This window comes from Grampus griseus (genome assembly GCF_964374135.1).
Source record: "Grampus griseus genome assembly, chromosome: 10".
Taxonomy (NCBI): Eukaryota; Metazoa; Chordata; class Mammalia; order Artiodactyla; family Delphinidae; genus Grampus; species Grampus griseus.
In genome coordinates this window covers 1,788,863-1,815,955 of record NC_139004.1, presented here as the reverse complement: position 1 = coordinate 1,815,955, position 27,093 = coordinate 1,788,863, and the positions used below count along the sequence as shown (strand labels likewise).

Below are 27,093 nucleotides of genomic sequence, written 5' to 3'. Positions count from 1 at the left end.
ACCGATGTTGCTATAGTAAGTTATGTATTTGTGTAAATGTACTCCACCAATAATGAGGTCAGTTTGGAAAATATATTGCTTATAACTGAATTAAATCAAAATGAAAAATTTTACAGTGATTGTTAAATGCCAAATTGAACTGGTCTCGTTAAATGTGAAATTCAAGTATATTTAGACTATTGCCTAAATTTTAATACATAAAAATAATGAGATGTGACCAGAATAGATGGAAAAAGTTACTTCTATTTTTTTTTCTTTTCTCTTAGCAGCTTCTCATTTCACAGTTTAGATGTATTTTCTGGAATTTGATGAGATAGCCTAGCCTGTGGGCATGAAGCATGCCGTGCCTCTCAGTGAACAGAGGAAAAGAACAAACGGGTATCGGCCCCTGTGGTTTTATATGAGCATTTTGCTCATGACTTTTACCTAAGGGGGTTACCTTTGTGTGTCAGTCAGGTTCACAAAGAAGAAAGAGTTCATTAAGCACGTTGAGGGGTGCACAGCTGAATGGAGGGAATGTAGATGGAGTACGGTTTTATACGAGGTTCCTAACTGAAAACAGACTGCAATCCTACTCTTGGAATACCCATGACTGCACTTTGCAGCTGTGATTGTGCAGTGCTGCGGCCGAGGCCAGCTGTCACCTCATCGGAGCCACTCAGTTATTTACTGCTATTCCGGGCGTAGTCTAGCAAACGGTCTCCAGGAAGGTGGGCGAGCAAGTGTGCACTGTTTTTGCTTCCTACGGCAGTACACGACACAGGGTTTTGCTCTCCTGAAACCCACAGAGAATTCCATGCGGGGCCCCAGCAAGCCGAGGAAGGCAGACCAGCCCCTTCTAGTCCTCAGGCCCTGTACACTGCAAGCCTAGAGACTCTCTCGAGATGCCTCCTGCAGGTGCTGATCGAGCTTCCTCAATCCTGTCCATTATTGTGTCTTATTTGAGAAGAAGTTTTTCCTCCAAACAGAAATAGGCACTTGAAGTTTACTTGACCTAACTATGTCCCTCTCACTCTGGCAAAGCAATACCATAACACAGGTTAGTGCTTATGCTTATACCAATTCCTAACATAAATTCATCTATAGTTGCCTATTTCTAAAAGTCACAGAAAACTGCTGTGTAATAACAAATGGGATATTGAGAACTGTGTGTACATTTGGAATTCGTACTGTGGTGGGTGGATGTTTAGTGAGAGAAAACGAGGACAGAGTCCGTACTCCATGGAGCCCTGTTAACACTTTTAAGGATGAAGGTGTTGTAGGAAGAACCACCAGTATTATCCAGAGCCACGCCTTTTAGCAGAAACGTTTCAAATATTATTAAAATCTCCTATATTTGGGTGGAATTGGGAAGAATCTCATTTTTCTCATTTTCAGTTGATCTGCTCGGGCTACATGCCCTTCAGAGCCTCTTCAAATGCTAAATAGATTTTATGATTTAGTAAGTTTTCTATTTCTTTGTCTTATTTTGAACTGTTAAAATACTGGGTTCTTTTGTGGTAAATTGTGTGGTTGGGAATACAGAACAGTTATGTATCTCACCCACCTGACTGTGCAGTAAACTACTTCCATTATCTTAATTTCTTTTTAAAATCTAATTTAAACCTGTGATGTTTCGTCTAAGCTGATTTTTCCTATTTCTCCTGGTTCTGCCTTCAGCCATTGTGGAAAGTAAAGAGCTGATTTCCATAATGAAAAATGCTACCTTTTCGCTTGTATTGGTTTTGTTCACTGACGCAGCAATCTCTTACCTTGGCAAACAAGCGAATGTTATTCTTATTTGAATCAGTGAACGAAGCTCCCTGTTTAAACAAGGAGGACAGGCTCATTGCCAAGGCTGCCCGAGACTGCAAATTTGCAAAGGAGCTGACGATGTGCGCGTCTTACAAGCCCATCCCCGCATCACTGCCTCTGAGCGATGCTGGGGAAGAAACAGGACTAACCCACCACACTCCCTTCCCCTTGGAGAGGGGGAAACGGGCCTCTGTTGGTAAAGTTCCCAAGAGACCGCCCCCTCCTCGTGTTGACAGGGCCTAATGCAGTGGGGAGAAGCCAACGCCATTGAAGCAACGCCCCACCAGCTGAGAAATGGAAAATTAATATCACGCAGCCAAACAGACAAGCACACTGCTTTCCACAATCTGCCCTAAAGACATTTCCGCGCAGGCATCTGGTTACTACTAAACCATCATCGCAACAGGACGTAGATTCCAAGGGTGAAGGTACTTGACAAAGCTCCCAAGAAGCGTCTTCGTGCCAGCAAAGATTCGGAGTGTGCGCTCTAACTCCACCGAGCTGCCGTCTAGATCCCGTGGCATCGTGGACTTTGAGAGCTGGGGGAGCATTAGAATAACGAACAGGCGGGCTCCTTAATCCCAGGACAGACACAGTGAAGGACGGCAGTGGCAAAGGCAAAGGCATTCATTTAGCACCTATTTTAGTGTTGGGCGACGTGATGTACAAAGAGATTTAATCAGACTTTTCAAAGGAAATAGCTGCTGCTCACTAGGCAAAATTGCTCCATAATCCTACTGAAGTAAAATGTAGCAGTGCTGACACCCTAACCTCTTCTCGTTTCCGTCGTTGGAAGTGTTCATTAAGTGTCTCTGAAGCATGTTAAGGAAGTTATGGGCAATACAGAGGTATGAATAATAGGTCTGAAATATATACGTAAAGCAAATGATTTTTATGAGGTATGAGACGTTTGTTGGGAAAGTGGTAAAATGATACATAACAGGTGACACAGCGGTGTGAGCAGAGCATGGGCTCTCTGTCAGAGGTGCATGCCCGCAAAGCCCACTGCGTGAGCGTGGGGACTTCTAGGTGGCCTGGGAGCTGGACGTCTAGCCTCATACTGAGGAGGATGTACTAAAGGATATAATAAATAGCTCATCCCTCAAGATAACGTTTTATACAGGTGACTGAGGTGCTCAGCACATACTGTCTGGCATCAGCACCCCCCCACTTACTAATCGATCGATCGATCAATTAATCAATTGATCCAGCACAGAGTTAGATGCTAAGGATACCGAGGTGTCTAGGCAGGGTCGCCATGATAAATGCATGATAGATGCACAGCCAACACACACGGAAGAAAGACTGATTCCTCTCTCAGTAAAAGGCTAAGGGAGGGAGTGTTTCAAGGCAGAATTCACAATGGGAAACCTTCTTGGGTACAGTGTTGAATAATGAGTAGGAATTCCGTATGGTTCCTCAAAGTATGGCCCCTGGACCATTTACATCAGAATCACTTACAGAGTTCGTGAAGAGTGTTCTCGGACTCCAACCCAGAGCTACTAGTTAAGGCTGTCTGGGGCAGGAGCTTAGTGACCTGCAGAACCACTGCCCCAAGGCCTAAGGCAGCAAAGGAGGTGCTGGTAGAAACACTCACGTCCTCTTCACTCATCACGCACGGCTCTCCCCTTAACTGTCAAGGTACACTTTCCAATTTCCCACTAGTGATAACTCGTAGGGGTAGCAAAAATAAAATTACGAGCCTTTATTCAAATAGTGAAAATTGTGTAGCCAGGAGTCTGCCCTTGTGTCCAGGGGCACTCATATGTTATCCCTGTTCCCTGTGCAGGACTGAGTTGAATAACTGGGAGTTCAGTCACTCGCCCGTCCGAGCAGGGACACAGAGGTCCCCACCCCGCCAGGTACGGACTCCCGAGTTGTTGGGTCTTAGGAAGGTCCAGAGGCTGGCAGGGCGGCTGGGTCAGGAGCTGGGGGTGACCCCTGGAGGTCGCAAGACACCCACTATTTACCAACCAGTATTGAAGCATTTCCCTATTTTAATGACTGGTATAAGTGCTCGCTGAATAGTTTCCCGTACGTCCACGATAAGACAAAAGACAGTGAGGTAAAAACACCAAGGGTTCGATAAGGTATTTATGTTCTCCGTAAATTGAGGGTTTAAGGCTACCTTAGGAGTAAGAGCACAGACAACTAGACCGTATCAGAGGCCACGTACCGTCTGTGGGCTTCTAAATTTTGTTTCATAAGAACTGGGCTAAATAAGATAACTTTTGTTCCTTTTAAAGTTGACAGTCAGCTTGCTATAACCAAGTTAGAGCACTTGTGTTAATAATCCTAACTGTTCTTTGCAGGTTGGAGCTGAGCAGAACATATCCCTAACTCTCTAGAGTTTCCACTGTGACAGTTTTCATTGTCCCTGTCTTAGCTGGGGTGGCTGTAACAAAATGCCGTGGCCCGGACGGCCTGGACAACAGATGTTTGTCTGTCACAGTTCTGGAAGCTGAAGGCCTGAGGTTGGGGGCCAGCACGGTCGGGCTCCGATGAGGGCCCTCTCTCGGGCTGCAGACAGCCGCCTTCTCCGTGTCCCCACGTGGCAGAGGGACAGAGGAAGACCCTGATACCTTCCTCCTCTTATAAAAACACTGATCTCATTGTCCGACCCCGCCCTCAGGACCTCATCTAAGCCTGATCACTTCCCAAAGGCCCCGCCTCCTAATACATTCATCCTGGGAGTTAGGGCTTCGGTATATGAATTTTGTAGGGATGCAAAGGTTCAGTCCGTAGCAGGACCTTTACACCTCAATGCTGCTTTTGTCTGTGGCCAGAGCTCCCACCATCAGTGGAGACCCCAGAGGTGAGTGGCCGGTTCTCGGCACGTGGTATCAAGTCTGGCATTCTCTTCTGAGTCCCTGTGAGGACCCCTGGGTCGGCGTCAAGATTCTGGACATTCTGCGGAAGTCACTAGTGTTCAACACGGTGCTGGATTCCCCCGCCTACGCCCCTCAAGGCCACTGGTTTCCAGACCAGCTGAGCTGTGTCCTGGCTCCGCCCCCTTTCCCTCCCGCCCCCCTCTGAGCTTCCCCAAGCGTGACATTCGCTCATCGTGGATGGAGGCAAGATTCAAATCAATACAAGAGGCCGTGATGAATATTTTGTGAAAAGTTTCTTTACACCAAGTCCTTATGTGTGTTACCTAGGCCAGCGCTTCTCAAATGTTAGCGTTCACGGGAGCCTTGCGGGATTGGTGAAAGCACAGATTCTGATCCAGTGGGTGTGGTGGGGCTGACCGTCTGCATTTCTAACAAGCTCCCAGGTGGTGGTGCTGGCCACGGACCTACTTTGAGTAGAAGGGACCAGGCAACTAAATGTTTGGGGATAGTCATAACAGATGGGTTTATACTTACAGAGTTTGTATTACATTCCACATTCAGAGACTTTTTGAGAGCTTTGCGGCTTCTCACTGTTTTTCAGAGATAGCCTTTGAAAGCCACTTCGCTTTGTAGTGTGCTTTCAAAATTTGCTGCCCTGGGGAAGCTGTGGAAAGGCGAAGCGCGAGGTTAAATATTTCATTCAGTGAATCTAAGTTCAGACCTCCGAACTTCCCTTACCGCCACGGGACCACACAGCCCCTCCCTTGGGGAACACTGGGCCCCCCGGGGGGTGCCCGCCTCCAAGAAGGCCCGTGGGGGGCGTGGGCTGAGCCGCCCACCGCTTACTCGGAGCAGGAGACAGGGGACGGGGTGATAAAAGCGAACCTAAAATAAAAATTAACAAGCAGCCTGAGAATACCATGTGAAATGAATCCTTACAAAACTGTCTGCAGCGCGGAGAAATCAGGGAGTTTTATTAGGTGATGATAAAACGAAGTAAACTTCATGTGAAAACATTCCAAGGTCGGGTCTTGTGTGGTATAAGAGAGGAATTTACTAAGTAAGGCTCATTTAAATCAAATGAACATCAAGGAGCTCTAATCCCATTTATACCTGCGTTTGAAACTGGTTACACACACACACACACACACACACACACACACACACACACACACACACACACACACACACACACACACACACACACACACACACACACACACACACACACACACACACACACACACACACACACACACCCCGCCGTTCCTCAGTGACTTTGCCGCCCGGTCTGAAGTGCACGTTCTGTTCTGGGAACAGAATCCAAGAAGGCAGAGGCCTGCGCTGATTCGGGCTGTTCAGACACGCTTCTGCGTGCAGTGTGTCAATAGTTCTGCGCCCTGGAAGGTAGTGTTCTTCCACTTCAGCCCGAGTCTCCTCTCTTTTGCTCACCTCCATTTTGGTGGAGGAATTAAATCACTTGCCATGACTACATTTTGACCAGCAGGCCGGGCGGAGGGTCCAGGCGGAGGGTCCCGGGCGGAGGGTCCCAGGCGGAAGATCCGGGCGGAGGGTCCAGGCAGAGGACCCCGGGCGGAGAGTCCTGGTCGGAGGGTCCCGGGCGGAGGGTCCAGGCGGAGGGTCCCGGGCGGAGGGTCCCGGGCGGAGGGTCCCAGGCGGAAGATCCGGGCGGAGGGTCCCAGGCGGAGGATCCGGGCGGAGGATCCAGGCAGAGGACCCCGGGCGGAGAGTCCTGGTCGGAGGGTCCCGGGTGGAGGGTCCCGGGCGGAGGGTCCCGAGGGGCGCTTGGCAGCACGGGCTTTTTCTCGGCTCCCCCCACCCCGATCCTCCCGAGGTCAGCCTGGGGGGGCTGTGGTCTTCGGGGCTGTGCCCCAGACCCATTTCCACACGTGCCCCTGGGAGGCAGTGGTCTGCTGGGTAATCGTGCACCCTGGGGAGGGTCAGACCCTTGAAGGTGGGTGGGAGGCGGCAGGGGTAAAGGGAAACACGAGGAACATGGCCTCCCCGGGGTATTGCTGGCCTCCACACTCTGGTGGGGCCGCCCGGTGGGGGAGGGACCAAAGCGCCTCCAAAGCCAGAGGGGCGGGGCCGGCGCTGGCGAGCCGCGGCCCCCAAACCCGGCAGAGCCTGACGGTCCGTGCGGGCCTCAGAGCCTCCGCGTCCGGGCTCCACCCGGCCAGGGTCGTGAGATTCCCTGGTGGGCCCCGGGCGCTGATGGCTGCCGGACGTTCCGCCACCCTGGGTGGCCGAGAAGCACCAGGTCAGAGCGCGGGAGAGTCTGGGCAGGTGGGAAGCGGGGTGGCGCGGGGCCACCAGGCCGGCAGCTTGTGGGAGAAGAGCAGGTAGGCGTCGGAGGGCTGAGCGGGGAGACGGCGGTGGCTAGGAAATCAGAAAGTACGGATCTGGTATGAGATGTCTCAGGTGAGCTCATCCATCAGCGGTGAGACGAGGGAAAGTCAAATCCTTATGACCCAAGTACCCAATGTGACTGGATCTTTTAATTTGTTCCAGGTTCATTCTAACCAGTTCTTTTGAATCGACAAAGCCAGGCTGGAGAGGAGGGTGGAGGAGGCCTATATTGTCAGTAGTCTGCGGCTCTGGTCCACAGCCTGGCCCCCCAGGCGGCAGGGCAGACCAAGGGCCGGCCTCTCGCGTAACCCTGGGTCTGCACAGCCCTGCTCAGCACCCCCGTGTGGCCACGGGGCCTTGGCCGCAGCAGGGGTTGTGGAGCTAAGAAAACTCAAAAGTGTGTTTAGCTTAAGTAAAACCTGTGGTCAGTGAGGAGTAGCCTGACAGCACCTCTGAGCAGTGCGGGCCCCCATCCGTCTTCTCTGGCTGGAGGGGCTGTTCCCTGTGCAGTGTGCCGCCTTTTTGTGGAACTGTCCGTGCATCTTATAATCAAATGAAAGCGGGATTGCCCGCGTCTCTTCCCTTGACAGAGCCTCCGATTAGACTTTCCTGAACCAATGCCTTTGATTCCGGGCTCTTTCTTGACATACACCCGTGAGGAGTCCTATTTCCTTGGTTTCTGGATGAAGCCTGTCCCTGGAATTGTGGACACACCGAGAGGCTTTAGTCTTCTGTCCGATTATCCCCGATGTTTCCGCAGCCTGGGGAGGGTCCACTCGCTGGGCTCTGAGGTCAGGGTCAGCACTTGCCTTCCTGCCAATGTCAGGTCCTGTCCTACCAGACCCTGCACATCACAAAGGGGGTTGTACCAGCCAGGGACTTTCGGGGCCTTCGCCTTAATGCCCGGGGAATCTGAGTGTGCCCTGAGGATGAAGAGAAATAGATTGCTCTCACAAGTGATCTCTACAATCATCTTCTGTGCTCAGGCGAGGAAACACGGTTTTAATATTTCTTCTGAAAATTCCTCTCTTTGTCTGCTTTTAGCCTCTGTTTTTCTCTCTCCCCCACGAGGATTCTAATCAGAGTTTAACAAGGTCATTACAGTTGTTGTAATTTTGCTTTTGTATTTCTAAGGCATAATGTTAAAATTACCAAACATGTTCATCTTGGCACCTCCATAAGCAGTAATATACCCTCAGCTCAGGATTTATGCGGTTAGTTTAGTCGTGGCCCATTGTGATGTTAAGAAAACAGTTTTCTGAAGCAACTGTAGTCCCCGAATGCAGGGCTGTGGGTGTCACTTAACATCAGCTAAGTGATGCGAAGGATGTGAGAGTTAGTGGCAGGGTGCACGTCAGGTTGTGCCTGGGGGGTCCGGCTTTTCAGTGATGCAGCCTGACACACGGGTGTTCTCGCCATGAGACCATTCCGGAAAGCACTTCTTCCTTCGTGCACACGGGCTCACCAGGCACTTCTAGAACCCTGACCCTTTGTGTGGTGCTGGGGAAGAAGAGGTGTAGGGAAAGGTCCATACCCCCGGGGCGGGGACAGTACCATAACCCAGGAAAGGATCGTCCAGAGAAGGCAGCAACCTTCTCTGTCTCAGTCTTTCTGTTATTTCAAAGTTAAAGCCATTTCAGGCCTGCTTTCTAAAATAGATTTTTATTGAATGGGAATGAAAGAGGGATTGGGTAAAGTTGTTCAATCGAATGAATTTCGCTTTTGGTTATCCCACCACTCAGGAAAAGTAGGGTTTTAGTGTTGGGCTGGTGAGGCTGGTGGTACACGGCACACACCTGTGCACCCGTGTTGCTTCCTCTAAGGGTCTCGATGCCACGGCAATAAGCGAAACCACAACAGAGACAGGAGTATGAAGTGGTTTACTCTGTCACAAAGGTCATTTGGAGAACGAATCCTGACCTCTTAAAAGCAGTACTTTGTAGAAGGTGGAGAAGAGTTTGCAAGAATTGAGCTGATAGCTCTCATTAGGTACTTGCCCTTGAACCTGCTAATAGAATGATTCTTCTCTAAAGCACATATTTCAGGAAAGCAGAATGTGAGAAACAGTGTTACCTAGAGGGACGGTCTCCGAAGTAGTTGATTGTTCACTGCTATTGGCAAAATATTTCAAAGCATGTGGCAATATTTTACTCTATTTATAAATGATATAAATGGATAAGCAATACATGTATACATAGTTTTATAAACATTTCATATATTACAGACATAAATTATATGTGCTCAATATTACTAATACATATTTTAAAACGTAAGTAAAATATACATTTGAAAAGAATGGAGAAAGAATAGAAATTAGTTCTAACATTTCCTCCATGCCCCTCAAAGACTAGCTGGACAAGCTTGGGAACACAGGTCCACTCAGGACACCAGCCCAGGAAATGGGACAGAGTAGAGAGAGCAAAACTGTGTTTTGAATACTTGGGTATTCGGGCCAAATCCCCTTTCTTTCCTGAGTCATTCTACATCCACTGATATTATAAAAGGAATGGGGAAATGGTTACAAAAGGAATCCACGGGGCTTCCCTGGTGGCGCAGTGGTTGAGAGTCCGCCTGCCGATGCAGGGGACACAGGTTCGTGCCCCGGTCCGGGAAGATCTCACATGCCGCAGAGCGGCTGGGCCCGTGAGCCACGGCCGCTGAGCCTGCGCGTCCGGAGCCTGTGCTCCGCAACGGGAGAGGCCACAACAGTGAGAGGCCCGTGTACCGCAAAAAAAAAAACAAAAAACAGGAATCCATGTGCAAATATATGAGTAATGATTAAGTGAACAAATTAATGAGTGACTGTGAGTGAAATGGGGCCCTCGTGCTCGTCTGGTCCGTCAGCATGAATTCAGCAAAGGACACAGTGTCTGGCCTGATTTTTTTATTCCTTAGCAGACCGTGATCATAATCCTTCCAGCACTGACCAGTCCTCTTTAATCAGTACAGAATACGTTTGTTTTTGGAAAACAAACAAGATGTGCTTACACACCTGTACTTCCTATTTTAGCAACTTCTACATATAACTTGGAAACACTAAGAACGAACTTCATACTGAAGTCGCTGCCCAGAAACAGAAGAGGAGAAATACGTCTTCTGTTTTTCGGGAACTCTTCAGTTCAAAGTTCCTCTAGATGTCAGTATGACCTAGGGAAATGAAAACATAATAGCCTGTGGCAATGAATAAAGACCTTCTTACGTTATCTAAATGGTGAATCATATCTGATATATAATTAAAGGAAAAAATGGTCTGGTTTGGAAGCTTGTTTCTTACCTTCCTCAGAATTGATAGTTCTCCTGTTGGTCAAATCAGAACACTGCACCCAGAGAGCGTCAGCACATCCTGTGGGCACCCACCACTGACACTGAGACGTCCCTGGAGGCAAACGCTGGAGGCTTACAGCCAAATTCTCAATTTTACATATTTTGATAGATTGAAATTAACTGACACACCAGTTTTTTTGTTTGTTTTTTTTGGGTTTTTTTGGCGGTATGCAAAAAATTGGGAAAAGTGGGAAATTGATGAGAAAAAATGTTTAAGAAGGGCTTCCCTGGTGGCGCAGTGGTTGAGAGTCTGCCTGCCGATGCAGGGGACGCGGGTTCGTGCCCCGGTCTGGGAGGATCCCGCGTGCCACAGAGCGGCTAGGCCCATGAGCCATGGCTGCTGAGCCTGCGCGTCCGGAGCCTGTGCTCCGCAACGGGAGGGACCACAACAGTGAGAGGCCTGTGTACCGCAAAAGAAAAAAAAAGAAAGAAAGAAAGAAAAAAAATGTTTAAGAAAATGTTGCAAGCTATACTGGGGTGGGAGTATGTGCTGATTGCTGTGCAAGTATAGAGCAGGGAAACTAAAGGACATTTTCCTGCCCTTTCACTTAGAAAGTTCCAAACTCCTGGGCTCTAATCTCTAGTTTTGGTTTTCTGCAGAGTTACTAAACATGCCTCTGTGTTTGAAGGTCCTTATCTGAAAAATGGAAAGGCTCTGAACCCATGGGACTGCCCTTCGGATTGTTTAAAAGCACATTTATAATTTGTCTTGATATCTATGACCTGCACTTACATGGTGTTTCATGCTTGCAAGTCACCCTCAGGCAAATTTTACTCTCTTTCCAAAGAAAAAAAGACTGGTTCTTTGGACATCCATACAATTTCATTAACTTATAACGTATAACTTCAGAACTTATGATAATTTGGGTGGATTTATGTGGTATTTGAAAAGGGTTTGCTTAGCTAATTCAGAGAAACCAGGACTGTGAAAAGAATGTTTATCTCCTTAGAAAGGGGCCATCTGTTCTAAGCAATGTAGAAGCCCCTTTTATAAAAGCTTACTTTACTCTCCTACTTTCTGGTTTACAAAACCCACTGACATATAGCCTCTCATTTTTATTTGATTTATATGTGAACTATATCAAGACAATGCAAACAGAGGTCAAGGGTGACAATCGCGTTACAATATCCTTTATCTATCCATGAAGATGGGCCTTCTTCTACAAACAATGCCAGAGTTTTACAAAATTTCTTTGAAAATAGTGAGGTCATTTGCTTTCAAATACTCTAGTCTGTACAGGGCTTCATTAATTCAGACTGTTCTGCCCTCTAAATTACTATTTATTTTGGTATTTTTTTCTGTGTTTGAATTGTGTAATATAATGGTTCTCAATATGGGGTGAGTTTGCCCACCGGAGACATTTAGCAATTTCTGGAGGCATTTTTTTGGCTATTACACCTGGGTGGGGGAGAGTACTGTGGGCTTCGGGTGGGCAGAGGCCAGAGATGTTGCTAAACATCCTATAATCCTTGTGACATTCCCCATAACAAGGAATTCTCCAGCCCCAAGTGTCAGAAGTGCTGAGGTCGAGAGAGCCTGGTGTGATGTGTAACCCACATTACTCATTACTCAATCGTGTGCCCACAGGCTAAGGAGCAGGTGTGCTCACACCCTGGCCTGAAGGAAGCAGCACCAGACAAAGGCAAAAGGACGGCACCTCCCACAGGTAACCTTTCTATAAGACTAGATATTTGTGGGTCAAGCTCTGTTATACAAGTCGCGAGGTTGTTCTTGTTCAGAGGAAGTTACATGTTCGTGATGCCCTGGGTCGGGTGAAGTGCTGTTTGAATGGCTTTGGGTCCTACTAGTTACAAACTAGAAATTCTTTGGAGGCCCAGCTGTCAGTCCACTGGTCACGTTTTCTCCTACTTTGCTTCCCCAAAGCTTTTATCTGCCAATAAAGAGAAGCCTGTATAGAGATGCCATTCTGTGAAGCCAAAATTACACCGATCACATGCGTCCTCCGTTAAAACACTGTGTCCTATGGTGGCTTTTAGAGAGCTCTTCCCCGAAGAACAATCTGAGAAAGAAACGTTTAATAAAGCTCAACACGAAATAGGCTTAGAAGACCCCTGCCTCTAGTTCAGAGAAGTTTCACCGCATTTCATACAGAAAGACCACAGGATGAAATAGAAGATTTTGCCGTAAGAAATTCCACAGAGCCAAGAGAAAGTGAAGACGGGAGAGACATTTCATGCCCAGAGAGACTGAGCTGACAAGAAAATAATAGCTCTGGGGATGATAAGCAAGGCTCTGCAGATAAAAATGAATGGCCAGTGTTCAAAGAAGAGAAAAATGGGCTTCGTTCTAAGGAAAAGCCTGGTGACCGAGAAGCTAAGGAAAAAGGAGAATCCGAAATTCCAGATGAAACAGGGCTGGACAAGAGTTCAAATAAAGAGCAGTGTGTTTATAGAACTAACAGTGGTCAATCCTATGAAAGGTAGGGTGTAAAGCATTTGCTTCCACAGCTGACGTTTTCTGCAGATCTATGTGCCGTTGCAGTTTAAGTCCATATCGAAGGATAACTGAAGTGACTGCTTTAAAGCAGGGGTTTAGAAGCCACTTTCCCAGCTGTGTGGAGTTTTCTTGGCCACGTTTTCTTGCCGTTATTTTTTCTTCTTGCCTGTGACATTTTCAGGCATTTTATTGTTTTCTAAGTCTTCTACCAAATGATAGATGGATATATTGATTAGTAGTAATCACATCCAGTACTTTTAAAATATCAAGTAAAAGTTTCCTATTTTTAGCAGTATAGAGCACATCCTTCCTGAGATCGATAACTGAGCAATGATCAGATTGATCAGATGTATAAATTGGCTGCTTCCCAAATATTGTGAGGATGGAGTACACAGTAGGTCATTGAATGATTCTTCCTCAACCGTGAAGTCTCACATATAAATTCAGGCAATTATGTAGCCAACTCAAATGAATTAGTCTACGTTATGATGAGCCACAGGATGTCTGGAACAAAGACCATCCCAGTTCAAACATCTGTGGTATTTTTTAGGGATTTAAGACATAACTCTTATTTCTTATTTCTTTTTTTTCTTTTTTTGGCCGCCCCACGCAGCTTGTGGAATTTTAGTTCCCTGACCAGGGATTGAACCCAGGCCCTCAGCAGTGAGAGCTCGGAGTCCTAACAACTGGAGCGCCAGGGAATTCCCCTTATTTCATTCTTAACTAATGTATTTTGGAAACTAATTGTAGAGAAGTCTAAGTTTCCAAGAATTAAATGTAACACTAATGTTTACTAAGAAAGTCCATCACTGCAGAGATGTTTTTAGTAAGGTCTGGAGCTGTTGGGAAACTTGTTAGGTCAGTTCTTTCACCAGTAAAGGCTGACTCTCTGCTGTTACCACTCAGAGACCACTGCTCCTTTCATTTTGCTTTAACGTGGTCACTTCTATCGTCTTTAAGGAAAGGAAGTGAAAAATGGAGATCAGACTAGTTAGGCAGTCATGAAATGACTGCCTTTGTAAAGGGTCCGTGGACTAACTTGGGGTCATGAGGTTGTTAGGGAGGGTCCCCGGGATGCTGGTCATCTCCGCCTGTAACCGTGCTGCTTGGGATGACGGGGCTGCATCCTGCTTCATCTCACCCCGAACACTGACATCGCCAACTCTCCATCGCGAAGCTTACCTCCCTTCAACAAAGCATCATCTTGAGGACGCTTTAGTGCTCAGAAACTTGGCCATCTGAAAGTTTTCTCCCGGAAACTTTGAGAGCTGTGGCTGGATTTTATATTCCAGGTAAAATAATGGCAGCAGAAAAGCCATTTTCACATCACGAACCACAGGAAAGTCAGCGACAGGACCTGTTTTGCAGAACTCTCATCCAACAGAGCCCTCGGGCGGCAGTAAGCGGAGAGGGGCAGAGGTGAGCTTGGTCCAGGAGGAGAACAAGAAGAGCAGAATAGATGGGGCAAGTGCAGGTGACAGATGCACATGGAGGACACAGGAAGCCGGAGGCACCGGGGGGACCAACAAGACAAAGTCCTGGGGTTCCCTGGAGCAAAGACCCCCAGGCAGCAAGATCTGGTGACCCCCCCTGGGTAGGAAACGGCTTTTCTTCAGCCCTTTAAAGCTCCTTAACCTTTCCAGCAAACATTTCCGACTAAATTTCACTTAGCCTAACAACCTGGAGGAGACATCATGCGACATTGATGCCATTTGTGTTCATAACTCAATCACTTTTGGGGTTTTTTTGGTCTGAAGAGACGAATGCCACCAAGAGAATTCTTTCATACCTTCTTCACTTTTCAGCATATTTATGGTGTGAAGGGAGAACGTCCCCATCAAATCAACTGCCCAGAGATTTATATTATCTGAATCTTAAAAAATATGAACACTTGGCAAAGTACCTAGCTCAAGATAAGTGCTCAAGTATAACATTTTGAATAAATGTAAATTTTTGAAAGCGAAGTTATTATCTACTCACTTCCCTTCGTACCCTTTGTATGCACGTAAGAAGCTGCACGCAGTAGATGTTTAAGTAATGAATAAATGGGGAAATGAATAGGTTCACGGCAAGTGACCGTGGAAAAGTAAAAAGGATACTGGAGGAATATTAGTGAGTAACGATGTATTTTAGAGCTGAGGTGGCCTGGAGGTTAGATGCTTAGGCTGGAAGGTAGAAGGCGGGAGAAATTTGAGAGCTGTACAATATATACTTCGCCAGTTTTACTGGGTGTTGGATTTCAGCCAGGAAAAATGCACCTTTGCGCCTTAAATGTGTCTTGAATACTGGCTAAAATATTTTGGCAAGTCATATATAGTAATATCAAACCTTTCAATGACATGAAGAAATTTTTCATCTTTTTCTTCTGCCTTAAAGAAAATAATGGGCTTTATCAGTGGTGCTTTTAAAAAAATGGGTCAGTTTCTGGGGTTTATGTTCAGATATCTCCAGTTTGAAAGTACTACCTGTTTGGACTGTACGGGGCTTGGAGATTTGCAGTTGTTTGACGTTTCTGAAAGCTGCCCTGAGGGAGATAGGTGCCACGGTGCAGAGGCCCTGACACCCTTTCTCAAAGGTGTTGCGCGTCACCTTCATGAGCCGTGTATCCTAACACGAAATGAAAACTTACATTCCCTGGATCATTAGAAATCAAACAGGTGCCCACTGTGTTTTCTTATTAAATGAGCACGTTTGCACTCAGGCCCAGGCTTGGCCCTCGGGCCGCTTCTCACGCGGCCCTTCTCTCACCTCCAGACGAGGCCTGGGCACCACCTGCGCCGTTTGATCACCGCATCGTGACAGCCAAGCAGGCCGCGGTCAACAGCTTCTACACCGTGAGCAGAACTGAAATCCTAGGAGGGTGAGTAATGCTCACAGCTTCAACACTCGCGCGACAAAAGAGGAAAGAAGAGCGCTTTCAAAGAGACAGGTCTTTTCTGTTGTTTTAATTCTTATAAGTGTTCTTATTTTTATTATTTATTTTTATTATTTTATTTTTATTATTTTAGCTTTCGTACTGCTTCTTCATGTTTTTAAATTTTTATTTTATATTGGAGTATAGTTAATTGATAACGTTGTGTTAGTTTCAGGCGTACAGTATAGTGATTCAGTTATACATATACATGTATCTATTCTTTTTCAGATTCTTTTCCATTATAGGTTATTACAGAATATTGAGTAGAGTTCCCTGGGCTATACAGTGGGTCCTTGTTGTTTATCTATTTTATATATAGTAATGTGTACATGTTAATCCCAAACTCCTAATTTATCCTGCCACCTGCCCCGCCTTTCCCCTTTGGTAGCCATAAGTTTGTTTTCTTTATCTGTGGGTCTGTTTCTGTTTTGTAAATAAGTTCATTTGTATCAATTTTTTAGATTCCACATAGAAATGATATCATATGATAATTTGTCTTTGTCTGACTTACTGCACTTAGTACGACAATCTCTAGGTCCACCCATGTTGCCACAAATGACATTATTTCATTCTTTTTTATGGCTGAGTAGTATCCTATTGTATATATGTACCACATCTTCCTCATCCATCTGTTGATGGACATTTAGGTTGCTTCCATGTCTTGGCTATTGTAAATAGTGCTGCTATGAACAAAGAGATGGATCTTGAGAATTTCATAAGTGTTTGCCAGTCTCAACCAGAGAACCGGAAACATCATAAGCGAACATTTTAAGAGATGAGAGATGTTAACCATTTCCGAAAATCATCACTGATGCCGGAGAGGTTGATGTGGTGACTACCCTCCACATTTAACATCCGCTTCACTTCCTGTGCTGTCGTGTCTGGAGTGAGTCCTCAGAAGGTTTAGAAGCTTGAAAACCGAGGAACAGAATGTAGAATTGAGCGAACACTGTATTTCTCATGGCACGTGTTTGTCATTGTTGGTTTCCGTTTATGCTGTTACCGTATGAATTACTATCATTACTGTATTTCAGTCGGTGACTTGCCTCCCAGAAGGACTTATTGGCAGGACATCCACATCTCCCTGAAGTAGGAAGAGTCAAGTCTATCGGGGGCGGGTCGGTCACTGGGGGAAGTTCCTTCTTCTTCTACCTCAGTCACAATAATCCCCCTGCGAGATCTTGGAACTTAAGGCTTAAATTATTCAGTTGACTCCCATCAGCATATCTATGTAAAATAGGAAGAGGAAAGCAGAACATTTATACAAATATATAGAAATTTACTTACCAACACAGGGAAAACACGCATGGCTACTACAGAGCGCGTTCCCGCCTATGGTCCTGGGGGTGAGGTTGATTTTGCAAAGCCCCTCCCCCCCTTCCAATCCCATTTACCTTTTGCCCTTTGTCACGCGGACACACATGAACTTCCTCCTCCTCCGCTGGCCAGCTGATCCATTGTGGCGAAGGCCCCTCAGGCCTGTGAGGATGGGCTGAGGGGGAAAGGGGTGCTTGGGTGGCAAGCCAGCGACTGTTTCTCTAAAGGAGAGAAGTTATTTGCAGAAGCAGCTTTGAAACAACCACCAGGGTTTGCGTGTGCTTCCGATCGAGGTTTGTCAGTGACTCTTAGAGTTTCCTTCCTGCCCCTTTGGGCAGCGTTGACTCTTCTTTGTCATCCTGCAGGCAGGACCAGCTGCCCATCACCCCCTGTTCTGGGCTCAGTAAGTAAGTTAGAGGAACACAGTCAGATGTGTATGTTTGCCTCAGAACACAAAGAGGTCATCAGCAGGTGGCCCTCCTTCTCAGTAGTAGGAGCGTCAACATGCAGCAAATTATCCTGCACTTTGGGCAGAGCTATTGCACCATGGCAAGGATCCCTGGGCCCTGCATGCGGTGTCAGGCCCCTGAATTTTCCTGGGGTTCATCTCCCCCGTGGCCTGTAGGGGGATTAGAGTCCCCGCTCACCCCGTTCAGTTAGCATGACGTTATCAGCCTGGTGGACCAGCAGGGACCCTGTGAGGTCACCTCATCACTCAAAGCTTTGCAGAATAAACCAGGCCAGAGAGACAGACGGGGTGGCCCTAAAGCAAAACAGCCACGAGGCACCACTGCTGGGCCAGGCCGTTCTGGGGGCCGTTGCTAATTAAGAAACAAGCCTTTTCGTAATGAACAGCCACATCGGAAGCGCCTGGGGCTGTAGGTTCATGAGCTCCAGGAAAGAGACCACGCCTGGGCCGGTGGGCGGGATTGAAGTTGTGCTCGCCTGTGCTCACGGACCCACCTGCTTCTGCTCAGGGAGCGTGGCTGAGTCGGGGCGATGCGGTGCCCTCGCCTCCACTCCCACCCCTTCCCTGTTGCAGCAGCCCTCTCCTCTGCTGTGGGCTTCTGGCCACGACGTTGGGGAGCTCTCCTTCCACTCCTGCATGCGGCCAGCGCGACACAGGCAGGCACGTGGGTTCCAGTTATTTCACTAAATCAGGCATCACGGCAAGCAAGTCAGATCTGAAGATTGTTCTTGAGTGTGCCTTTTGGTGTGTGAGGATATTTGAAAGAAGCTGTCTTAAGAAGTATATTTAGGACTTCCCTGCTGATGCAGTGGTTAAGAATCCACCTGCCAATGCAGGGGACACGGGTTCGAGCCCTGGTCCGGGAAGACCCACATGCTGCGGAGCAACGAAGCCCGTGTGCCACAACTACTGAGCCTGCGCTCTAGAGCCCACGAGCCAGAACTACTGAAGCCCACGCACCTAGAGCCCGTGCTCCGCAACGAGAGAAGCCACCGCAGTGAGGAGCCTGCTCGCCACAACTAGAGAAAGCCCGCACGCAGCAACAAGGACCCAATAGATCCAAAATTAAATAAAATAAAAATAAATAAATTTATTAAAAAAAGAAGGATATTTAAATTTATATCCAAGCTAAACTGTCAAAAAATCTCACAGGTGGTTATGGAATACGTATTTTGATTAAATGTGTCTACATGCAATTTTGTTACTACTTCTTACTTATTTATATGCAGTTTCCAAAAGTAATCTGGTATGCCTGACCTACAGCCTGTACCACTCGTATGCTTACGAAGCCTAGCTTGTTACATTCCTATGTATTCAGAAAGATTCTATTGTTTCTGTGACGGAAGTTCTCAAATTTTAGGGTTCATATGAACCACCCAAGGGGCGTCATGAAAGTGCAGCTTCTGGGGCCTCCCCCGGCCTTCCTGTATCAGTAGGGCTGGGGTAGGGCTGGGACATCGCCCCCCAGGGAATTCTGATGCCAGTGGCCTGTATCAGAACTTGACGTGTTCTAGGAGATATTTTTAAAAGTTAATTAATTAATTAATTTTTCTCTGCGTTGGGTCTTCGTTGCTGTGCGCAGGCTTTCTCTAGTTGCAGTGAGCGGGGCTCCTCATTGCGGTGGCTTCACTTGTTGCAGCGCATGAGCTCTAGGTGCGCGGGCTTCAGTAGTTGTGGCGCACGGGCTTATTGCTCCACGGCATGTGGGATCCTCCTGGACCAGAGCTCGAACCCGTCTCCGCTGCATTAGCAAGTGGATTTTTTATTTTTTTTTTTTGCGGTACGCGGGCCTCTCACTGCTGTGGCCTCTCCCGTTGCGGAGCACAGGCTCCGGACGCGCAGGCTCAGCGGCCATGGCTCACGGGCCCAGCCACTCCACAGCATGTGGGATCCTCCCGGACCGGGGCACGAACCCGCGTCCCCTGCATCGGCAGGCGGACTCTCAACCACTGCGCCACCAGGGAAGCCCCTGTTCTAAGAGATATTGGCTACAGCATGTGCATAACAGGCTTGCTCATTCAAAGTCAAAAAGAGGGGTGCCGGGCAGCTGTATTGTCCACTGGGCAGTGACTGGAGCAGGGCCCTGGTGGGAACAGACCCTCATGCTGGGCCTCGTCCTCTTCTCTGGCAGGGGGCGCTTTGGCCAGGTTCACAAGTGTGAGGAGAAAGCCACAGGTCTGAAGCTGGCGGCCAAGATCATCAAGACCAGAGGCATGAAGGACAAGGTGAGGGCTGTGCGGTGTGGACCCCACCTGGCCGTTGTCCTCACGGCGCTAAACCAGCCCTTCCCTCTCCCAGGATGAAGTGAAGAACGAGATCAACGTCATGAACCAGCTGGACCACGTGAACCTCATTCAGCTCTACGACGCCTTCGAGTCTAAGAACGACATGGTCCTGGTCATGGAGTAGTATGTCCCCCGCCGCTGCCCCAAACCTACCCACACAGCCAGGGCCCCTTTGTATGCGGCTGCGGCTCTGTCCTGCCTCGGAGCTGCTGGACCATGCTGGGGCGCCCTGATTCTGACTTGCATGTGTCAGAATCTCATCCACTTCGGGAAGGAAATTACTCGGGAACTGACACCTCCATGTGAGATTTTGTTGATAAGTAGCAGGACGACAACAGAGGTTTAGCTTTATTTCCAAGCTGTGCTGTCAAAACCCCGGCTTAACTCTTGTTCTGGGTAACCTGGAGGAAAGTGATTCTTGAACTGCATCTCACCTTTGACCTAATTGCTAATACAAAGTTCATGTCAAACTCTTACAAGTAAAGCTAAGAAGCTTCTGTTTCAAATTACTTTTATAAAAACGTAGTAAGTGTTTAGTTAGAAAGTGAGTCATTCTGACACTGAATTGGTGTTTGTGATTCACATCATTTCCCCACCCCAGCCCCCGTTTGGGGTTTTGTTTATCACTGTGCGATGGGGATTTTGGATAATAAAATATCCAGCATCAGCCACTTAGAAGCATTTTATCGGTGAAATTAGTCTAACCTTCCCGTGGTATTTGGAATCCCTCTCCCTGCCTTCTTAGCATCCTCTTCATCCTCCGTATATGTTAGGAAACAGCAGAGATGGGCCCATCCCAGAGCTGTAGCCACTGGATGAGAGGGCTTTGAGACTTTCCATCTGTGAAAGTGGTGGTGGCTCAAATAAGGGCCTTCAACGTAAGAGGCATCTCACTGAGAAGGTAGAGACATAGCTGCCCACACACCTGTTGGAAGAGTCAGAGAGGCTCAGACACGAGAAACACATGCTCATCAAGAGGTCGTGACTCAGGACGCCCCCCTCTTTCCCTGCAGTGTGGATGGAGGGGAGCTCTTCGACCGCATCGTTGATGACAACTACAATCTGACCGAGCTTGATACCATCCTGTTCATCAGGCAGATATGTGAGGGGGTAAGGCACATGCATCAGATGTACATCCTCCACTTAGACCTGAAGGTAGGGTGTGTTTTGCATCATCTGAAATGTAAACCCTTCCCAAACCCTCCCCTCAGTGAGTGGACTTGGATCAGGGGGCCCTGTTGGGTACTGTACACCAGCTAGGGAGATTGATCCTGTCACTAGGTACATATTCAGGAATTTGAAACTCTGGATTCTTGCCTCATCTCCCCATTCTCAACGTCTCTCACCTCCTAATATGTGCATGTCTCCATCTGTAGGGAACGGCTATTCAGATTCTTGTAACTTGCCTTTGTTAAAGGAATTCACATGGGAGACGGTTTCCACCACCACCACCCTCATCATCGCCACAACCATCACCATCATCACCACCACCATTGCCACCATCACCATCATCATGACCATCACCACCACCATCACCACCATCACCATCACCAACACCAACACCACCACTACCACCACCATCACCAACATCACCACCATCACCACCACCAGCACCATCATGACCACCAGCACCACCACCATCACCATCATTACCACCACCACCACCACGATCATCACCACCACCATCACCATCATCACCACCAATACCACTACCACCACCATCACGACCATCACCACCACCACCATCATCACTACCACCATCACTACCATCACCATCATCATGACCATCACCACCACCATCACCATCATCACCACCATCATAACCATCACCATCATCACCACCATCACCACCACCACCACCATCACCATCATCACCACCATCACCACCACCATCACCATCATCACCACCAACACCACCATCACCATCATCACCACCATCACCACCACCACCACCATCATGACCATCACCATCATCACCACCACCACCATCACCATCACCACCATCATCACCATCATCACCACCAACACCACCATCACCACCATCACCATCATCACCACCATCACCACCACCACCACCATCATGACCATCACCACCACCACCACCACCATCACCACCATCATCACCATCACCACCACCACCACCATCACCATCATCACCATCATCACCACCATCACCACCACCACCACCATCATGACCATCACCACCACCACCACCACCACCACCATCACCACCATCATCACCATCACCACCACCACCACCATCACCATCATCACCATCATCACCACCATCACCACCACCACCACCATCACCATCATCACCATCATCACCACCATCACCACCACCACCACCATCATGACCATCACCATCATCACCACCACCACCATCACCATCACCACCATCATCACCATCATCACCACCAACACCACCATCACCACCATCACCATCATCACCACCATCACCACCACCACCACCATCATGACCATCACCACCACCACCACCACCACCACCATCACCACCATCATCACCATCACCACCACCATCACAGCATCCGTGTTGCATCCTCTCATTATTAGGATGAGTAGGTGGGAAAATTTTAGCTAACTCAGAATTTCCTGGTTGTAGCCAAACTTTCCAGCTCTCCAAGAATCCCCAGCACTGTCCTAAAACCTTTTAGGAAAGTGAGGACTTTAGGGATTGTTTTTCTACAGGCATACTAGAGCACAGAGGAGAAACCTATGGCAGAATGGGATACAGGGCAGCCAGGGGGAGGTGCTAAGAGGGCGAGGGGCAGAAGGGGGTGGGTGGGGCTGGGCAGCACCCTGGGAGCAGTGGAAAGCCTGTGCCAACAGCAGGGAGCCAAGCCTTCTTTCTCCTCTTATTTAATGAGCCTTTCCTTTCGCTCTATCGCCCATTATGAAGTCCCTAGAATTGGACGGTGCATAGTTACAACCAGGGAAGGACCAATAACTCCGACCAGCTCTAATTTCGTAAAGTGCATCTTCTTGTGTGGCTCAGTCATTTTCTCATTTCCCTGTTTGCACAGCATGACAGGGAGATAAAATATATATTCTGTATAACATACCATCTACTGCAAGTCATCAGGGATTGCAGAGCTAAATAAATGTAACTTCCTTAAATAGGTTTCCATGGGCCGCTGCTCCTCTAACTTGGCTTCCCTTACTCTCTTGATTTATGTCTTTTGCCTCTCCCATTTACAGGCCAGAAGGAAGTGATATATAAAATGACACAGCCAGAGGTTAAAAATCATTAGCAAAGCCCGTGGCTATGAGCTGGTTTGATAATGCATGTTTTCACGGAGCATTTTCATTGAGGGTAGATATTCTTACACATATCCCTAAAGGGCTTTGACTGGCAACTGAAATGAGGACCTGACCTGTCAGAAGTCAAACAACTCCATATGTGGCTTCATATTGTTGATTGAGGACTTGCAACGGGCAATTTTAGCTGTGGCTTGTACGTAAAGATCGTAATAAAAGCGACAGCTGGATGAGTCATTAAGGGTCAGGCATCCCTTCCAGAAAGCTCCTTGGAAGGAAAGGGGCCCAAAATATTGAATGCTTGTCACTATGTAGGGGAGATTATAGGTGACTTAAGAATGATCTCCTTTTATATATTTTTTGTGTTTTGCAAAACTTATTCAATGAATATGCTTTAATTTCATAATTAGAAAAAAAATGTAACTTTTGAAAGTGCCCTCAGAGCTGTTTCTTTACATTCTGCAAATATTTTACGTCACGGTGCTCCTTGGCAATCGGACAGCTTTATACATGATCGACCAGTTATTTAAGCATGAGGCCAAGTCTTCTTGTATAGCACCCACTTTTCCATAAGTCGCCTTTTCTTATAGACTTCTGTTTTAGAGATATTTTAGAAAAAAGGCTTCCAAAGACATTATGCCCGACCAAATGGACTATTGATTATTGGCAAGGTGACACTAGGTCATTTCATGAAGTGTTTCTGAGTTTCTGATCTCATTCCAACCTCTTCTCTACCTAGACGGGCAGGGGAGGGGCAGCCATGATCCCACCTAAAGGATGGGACATGAATCCTGGGGATTTGGCAACTTGGCCAACCTCCCCCTTCCCCCCAGCACTTAGGGAAGAGTTGGGGTTAATTAGAGCTTGAAAGTTTCAGGCAATTCTTTGAAATTTTTATTTCTCTTTTATGGATGACCTGGACTTTAAAACGAATCCCTTATTTTTCCCAGACCTCGGTTTTTCTATCTTAACAAAGGTAGGTACACTTGTAAGACATTCTGTAAACACTGAGCTGTAGTGCTACCTACCTTTCTCCTCGTCACCCTGAGACTGTCCGGTTGGCGGGGCAAAGTCTTTCCAGACTCAGACTCCAAGGGAACACTTAGTCAAGGGTTTTAGACACTGAGACCAAACTCAGCACAACTCTGGAATTGCTGAGAATGGAGAGTGAACGGGGGTGAGGGAGCCCCTCCTTTCACATATGACTTTCCCACAGACTGAGCGCGAAGGGAACGTCCGGAGGTTAGAGCCGTTCTCGTTACAGTGCATGTTCAGTGTGGCTGGTGGAATGAATCAGGCCATTTCTCCTGGAACTCATAAATCCTCAGGAAAAATATTCCTCCAAGAAGGGGAAATTCATACTTCATAATTTTAGGGGGCAGATGTCAAGGCTGAGACGGCCCCCACCAGTCCGTTTGGAAAGGCCTGAGCAGGAGGCCTCGGCCTGAACTCAGGCGTGATCGGCGGCGGCAGAGCTGGGGGAGGGACGGGCAGGGCCAGGCGAGCGAGGCAGGGGACCTACAGCCTTGTGCACCACATAATTAAAGGAGAAAATACCCACGCAGACAAGCCAGCCCCAGAGGGAAAGGCCCGATCTGTTTTCCCGAGCATCGTTGTATTTTTAGTTGTGGTTCAGGGACAATTTGAGTGAAGGATGGTTGTTTTCATTGCTAATGTGTCTCTTTCTCCTGGCAGCCTGAGAACATCCTGTGTGTGAATCGGGATACTAAACAAATAAAAATTATTGACTTTGGATTGGCCAGAAGGTATGTCAGTTTGGACATAGGTGTATGAACTGAGTTAGGGAGCACGGTGGTGCTCGTTCTTTGCAAAGAAAAATCTGACGTACCCCTTGGTTTCATATCCCCATTTAGAATTAACCAAAGTTACGTTTCAGCTTTACCTTGCTGGCTTCGGAATTTGAACGTTTAGGAGTTTGCACAGTGCACGCAAGAAAAATATGGAATATTAAAACCTAATACAGTGCAGTTATTAAACTTGAAGACATTAATTCAGGATTTGTAAGAGTTTGTCTTAGTCTTTTATATTTGTTCCATGTGTAAAGAGAATATTTACTTAAAAAAATTAATAGTGTGACCAAGATTGCAAAGGGTTCTGGCTCAGACCAGCCTCTTAAGGGAGCAGAGACTCTGCATGGACCTCAGCGCATTAGTGAAAATATTAAATGGTCGTAAATTACCGCATCTTCTTTATTCATTAAAACAGGCTCGTTCAAGCCATCAACATGTCACAGTCTGTATCACTGCTCCTTTTGTCGTGTTCCATAATTTGTGCTCGAAATTATTCCAAGTGGCTTTTCTCACAATTATTTCAGATTATTAAGGCTTTCTAGTGGGAAGCTTCTTTACAAGTTGTGGACACTGTCTCTTCAGTATGGGATTTCCTTTATCGTCTCTTTATTTTAAATTTGCTGTGTGGCTGCAGTTCTTTTGCTCGTTGACCGCCTCCTCTCCACTTCCGTGCTTTTTGACTTTTGACTGACCTTCTCCATTCCTCTGCACTGTCTCCTAAATTTCAGATACAGACCCAGAGAGAAGCTGAAGGTGAACTTCGGAACGCCAGAATTCCTCGCCCCTGAAGTTGTGAACTATGATTTTGTTTCCTTTTCCACGGACATGTGGAGCGTGGGAGTCATCACTTACATGCTGTAAGTGGACCCCCAGCCCCTCTGACGCTTGTTCTCAATCGCCCCGCATATTCTATTTGCTATTTTGAATAAAAACCCTAATTTATGTCTTTCGAAAATAAATAACTCTGTTCCATAGTCAGATACTCCCTAGGTTCTGTTGACTCCCGTGGGTGAGAGGAATAAACTCTTTCCCTGTACATCCCCTGAAAAAGTAAAAGGATGTCTTCTTCATTAATCACCCTAACCCTAGGACAACACCTAGTGCCCCCAAAGAAACTAGAAGAACACAACCGCCCCCAAACTTGTGTCCTGATCCCTGAAATGACTCAGTAGCTTTACTCTTCAAAAGTGACGTTCCTGGCGGTTGCCGTCTGCGGATGTGACAGCACTTTGCTAGCTGTAAAGTGCTTTAAAAAGGCAGTTTTACTCTTCTCTGAGATTCATACCTGAGGGTAGCTGCCGCCTTCATTGTGACCTTGTTTAAGTTAGGAGTTGGGTGGGAGACATAGCGTTTTCTCGATTGCAAAGACATATTATAAAATTATGCTTAATTCTTGGTGATTTGCCTCCTTTCAGTTTTAAAGGACAGAAACAAGAAGGCAACTTATCTGTACAGGGTTTGAAGGTGTTTAAAGACTACTCAACCCGGACTCCGTGTCTTACAGACTCAGCGGTTTGTCCCCCTTCCTGGGAGATAACGACGCCGAGACCCTGAACAACATCCTGGCCTGCAGGTGGGATCTGGAGGATGAAGAATTTCAGGACATCTCGGAGGAGGCCCGGGGGTTCATCTCCAAGCTTCTGATCAAGGAGAAGAGGTGATCACATCCACTCTGTGCTCAGGAAGAAGTAGGGGTAACAGAGAGGCATGCTCCACCAGGGTTGTGAGAACTCATGTCAGAGAACTACCACCCCCTCGGTGACACCTGTGTTGCACCTGCAGAGTCGTAGTTAGAATGAATTTGATGCCCTTGACCCCGTTTCCGGAGATCTGGGACTGCCGTGGTCACGAGGCTTGAATGGGGCTGCAAAAACCCATCCTTCTGCCTTTTCCAACAAGGCAGTTAGGGTCTCTTGCTGGGCCTCTGTGCACTCACCCTCCAAATGAAGGGTTCGGGACAAGTTATTCCCATGATCCCCTTCACATCTACGAGGCATATGTGGCTCCATGCAGGTGAACACTTGACGATCATTTCATTTGAGAGTCTGCTATGGACCAGACTGTGCCAACTACTTTACAGACATTATCTCTTTAACCCCACACAGCCCCATGGGTGGAAATTATCAATAATATTCTATGCGTGAGACTCCAAGATCGTACGGCTAGCTAAGTGGCAGAACCGACGATCAACACGAGGCCGTGCACTTAACTGTTATGTATTACATGGACTTTTACTTTTCT

The 27,093-nt window shown here is 47.4% G+C and overlaps 1 protein-coding gene across 3 annotated transcripts in view; it reads left to right on the top strand.

The window, feature by feature from the left end:
* The window catches only part of MYLK4 (myosin light chain kinase family member 4), a 77,376-nt gene that overhangs the window by 38,109 nt on the left and 12,174 nt on the right, over positions 1-27,093 (top strand). The window contains exons 3-10 of one of the 3 annotated variants that reach the window (XR_014297262.1): positions 11,908-11,986; positions 15,532-15,637; positions 19,609-19,702; positions 19,776-19,885; positions 20,776-20,917; positions 24,737-24,807; positions 25,581-25,709; positions 26,268-26,509. Coding sequence is in view for 2 of the 3 variants with exons in the window: in XM_082662782.1 (XP_082518908.1) it covers positions 11,908-11,986; positions 15,532-15,637; positions 19,609-19,702; positions 19,776-19,885; positions 20,776-20,917; positions 24,737-24,807; positions 25,581-25,709; positions 26,357-26,509 (884 nt within the window). In the remaining variant the exon portion in view is untranslated. The remainder of the gene's footprint in view (positions 1-11,907; positions 11,987-15,531; positions 15,638-19,608; positions 19,703-19,775; positions 19,886-20,775; positions 20,918-24,736; positions 24,808-25,580; positions 25,710-26,267; positions 26,510-27,093) is intronic. The other 2 variants (XM_082662783.1, XM_082662782.1) reach the window with 2 other exon arrangements.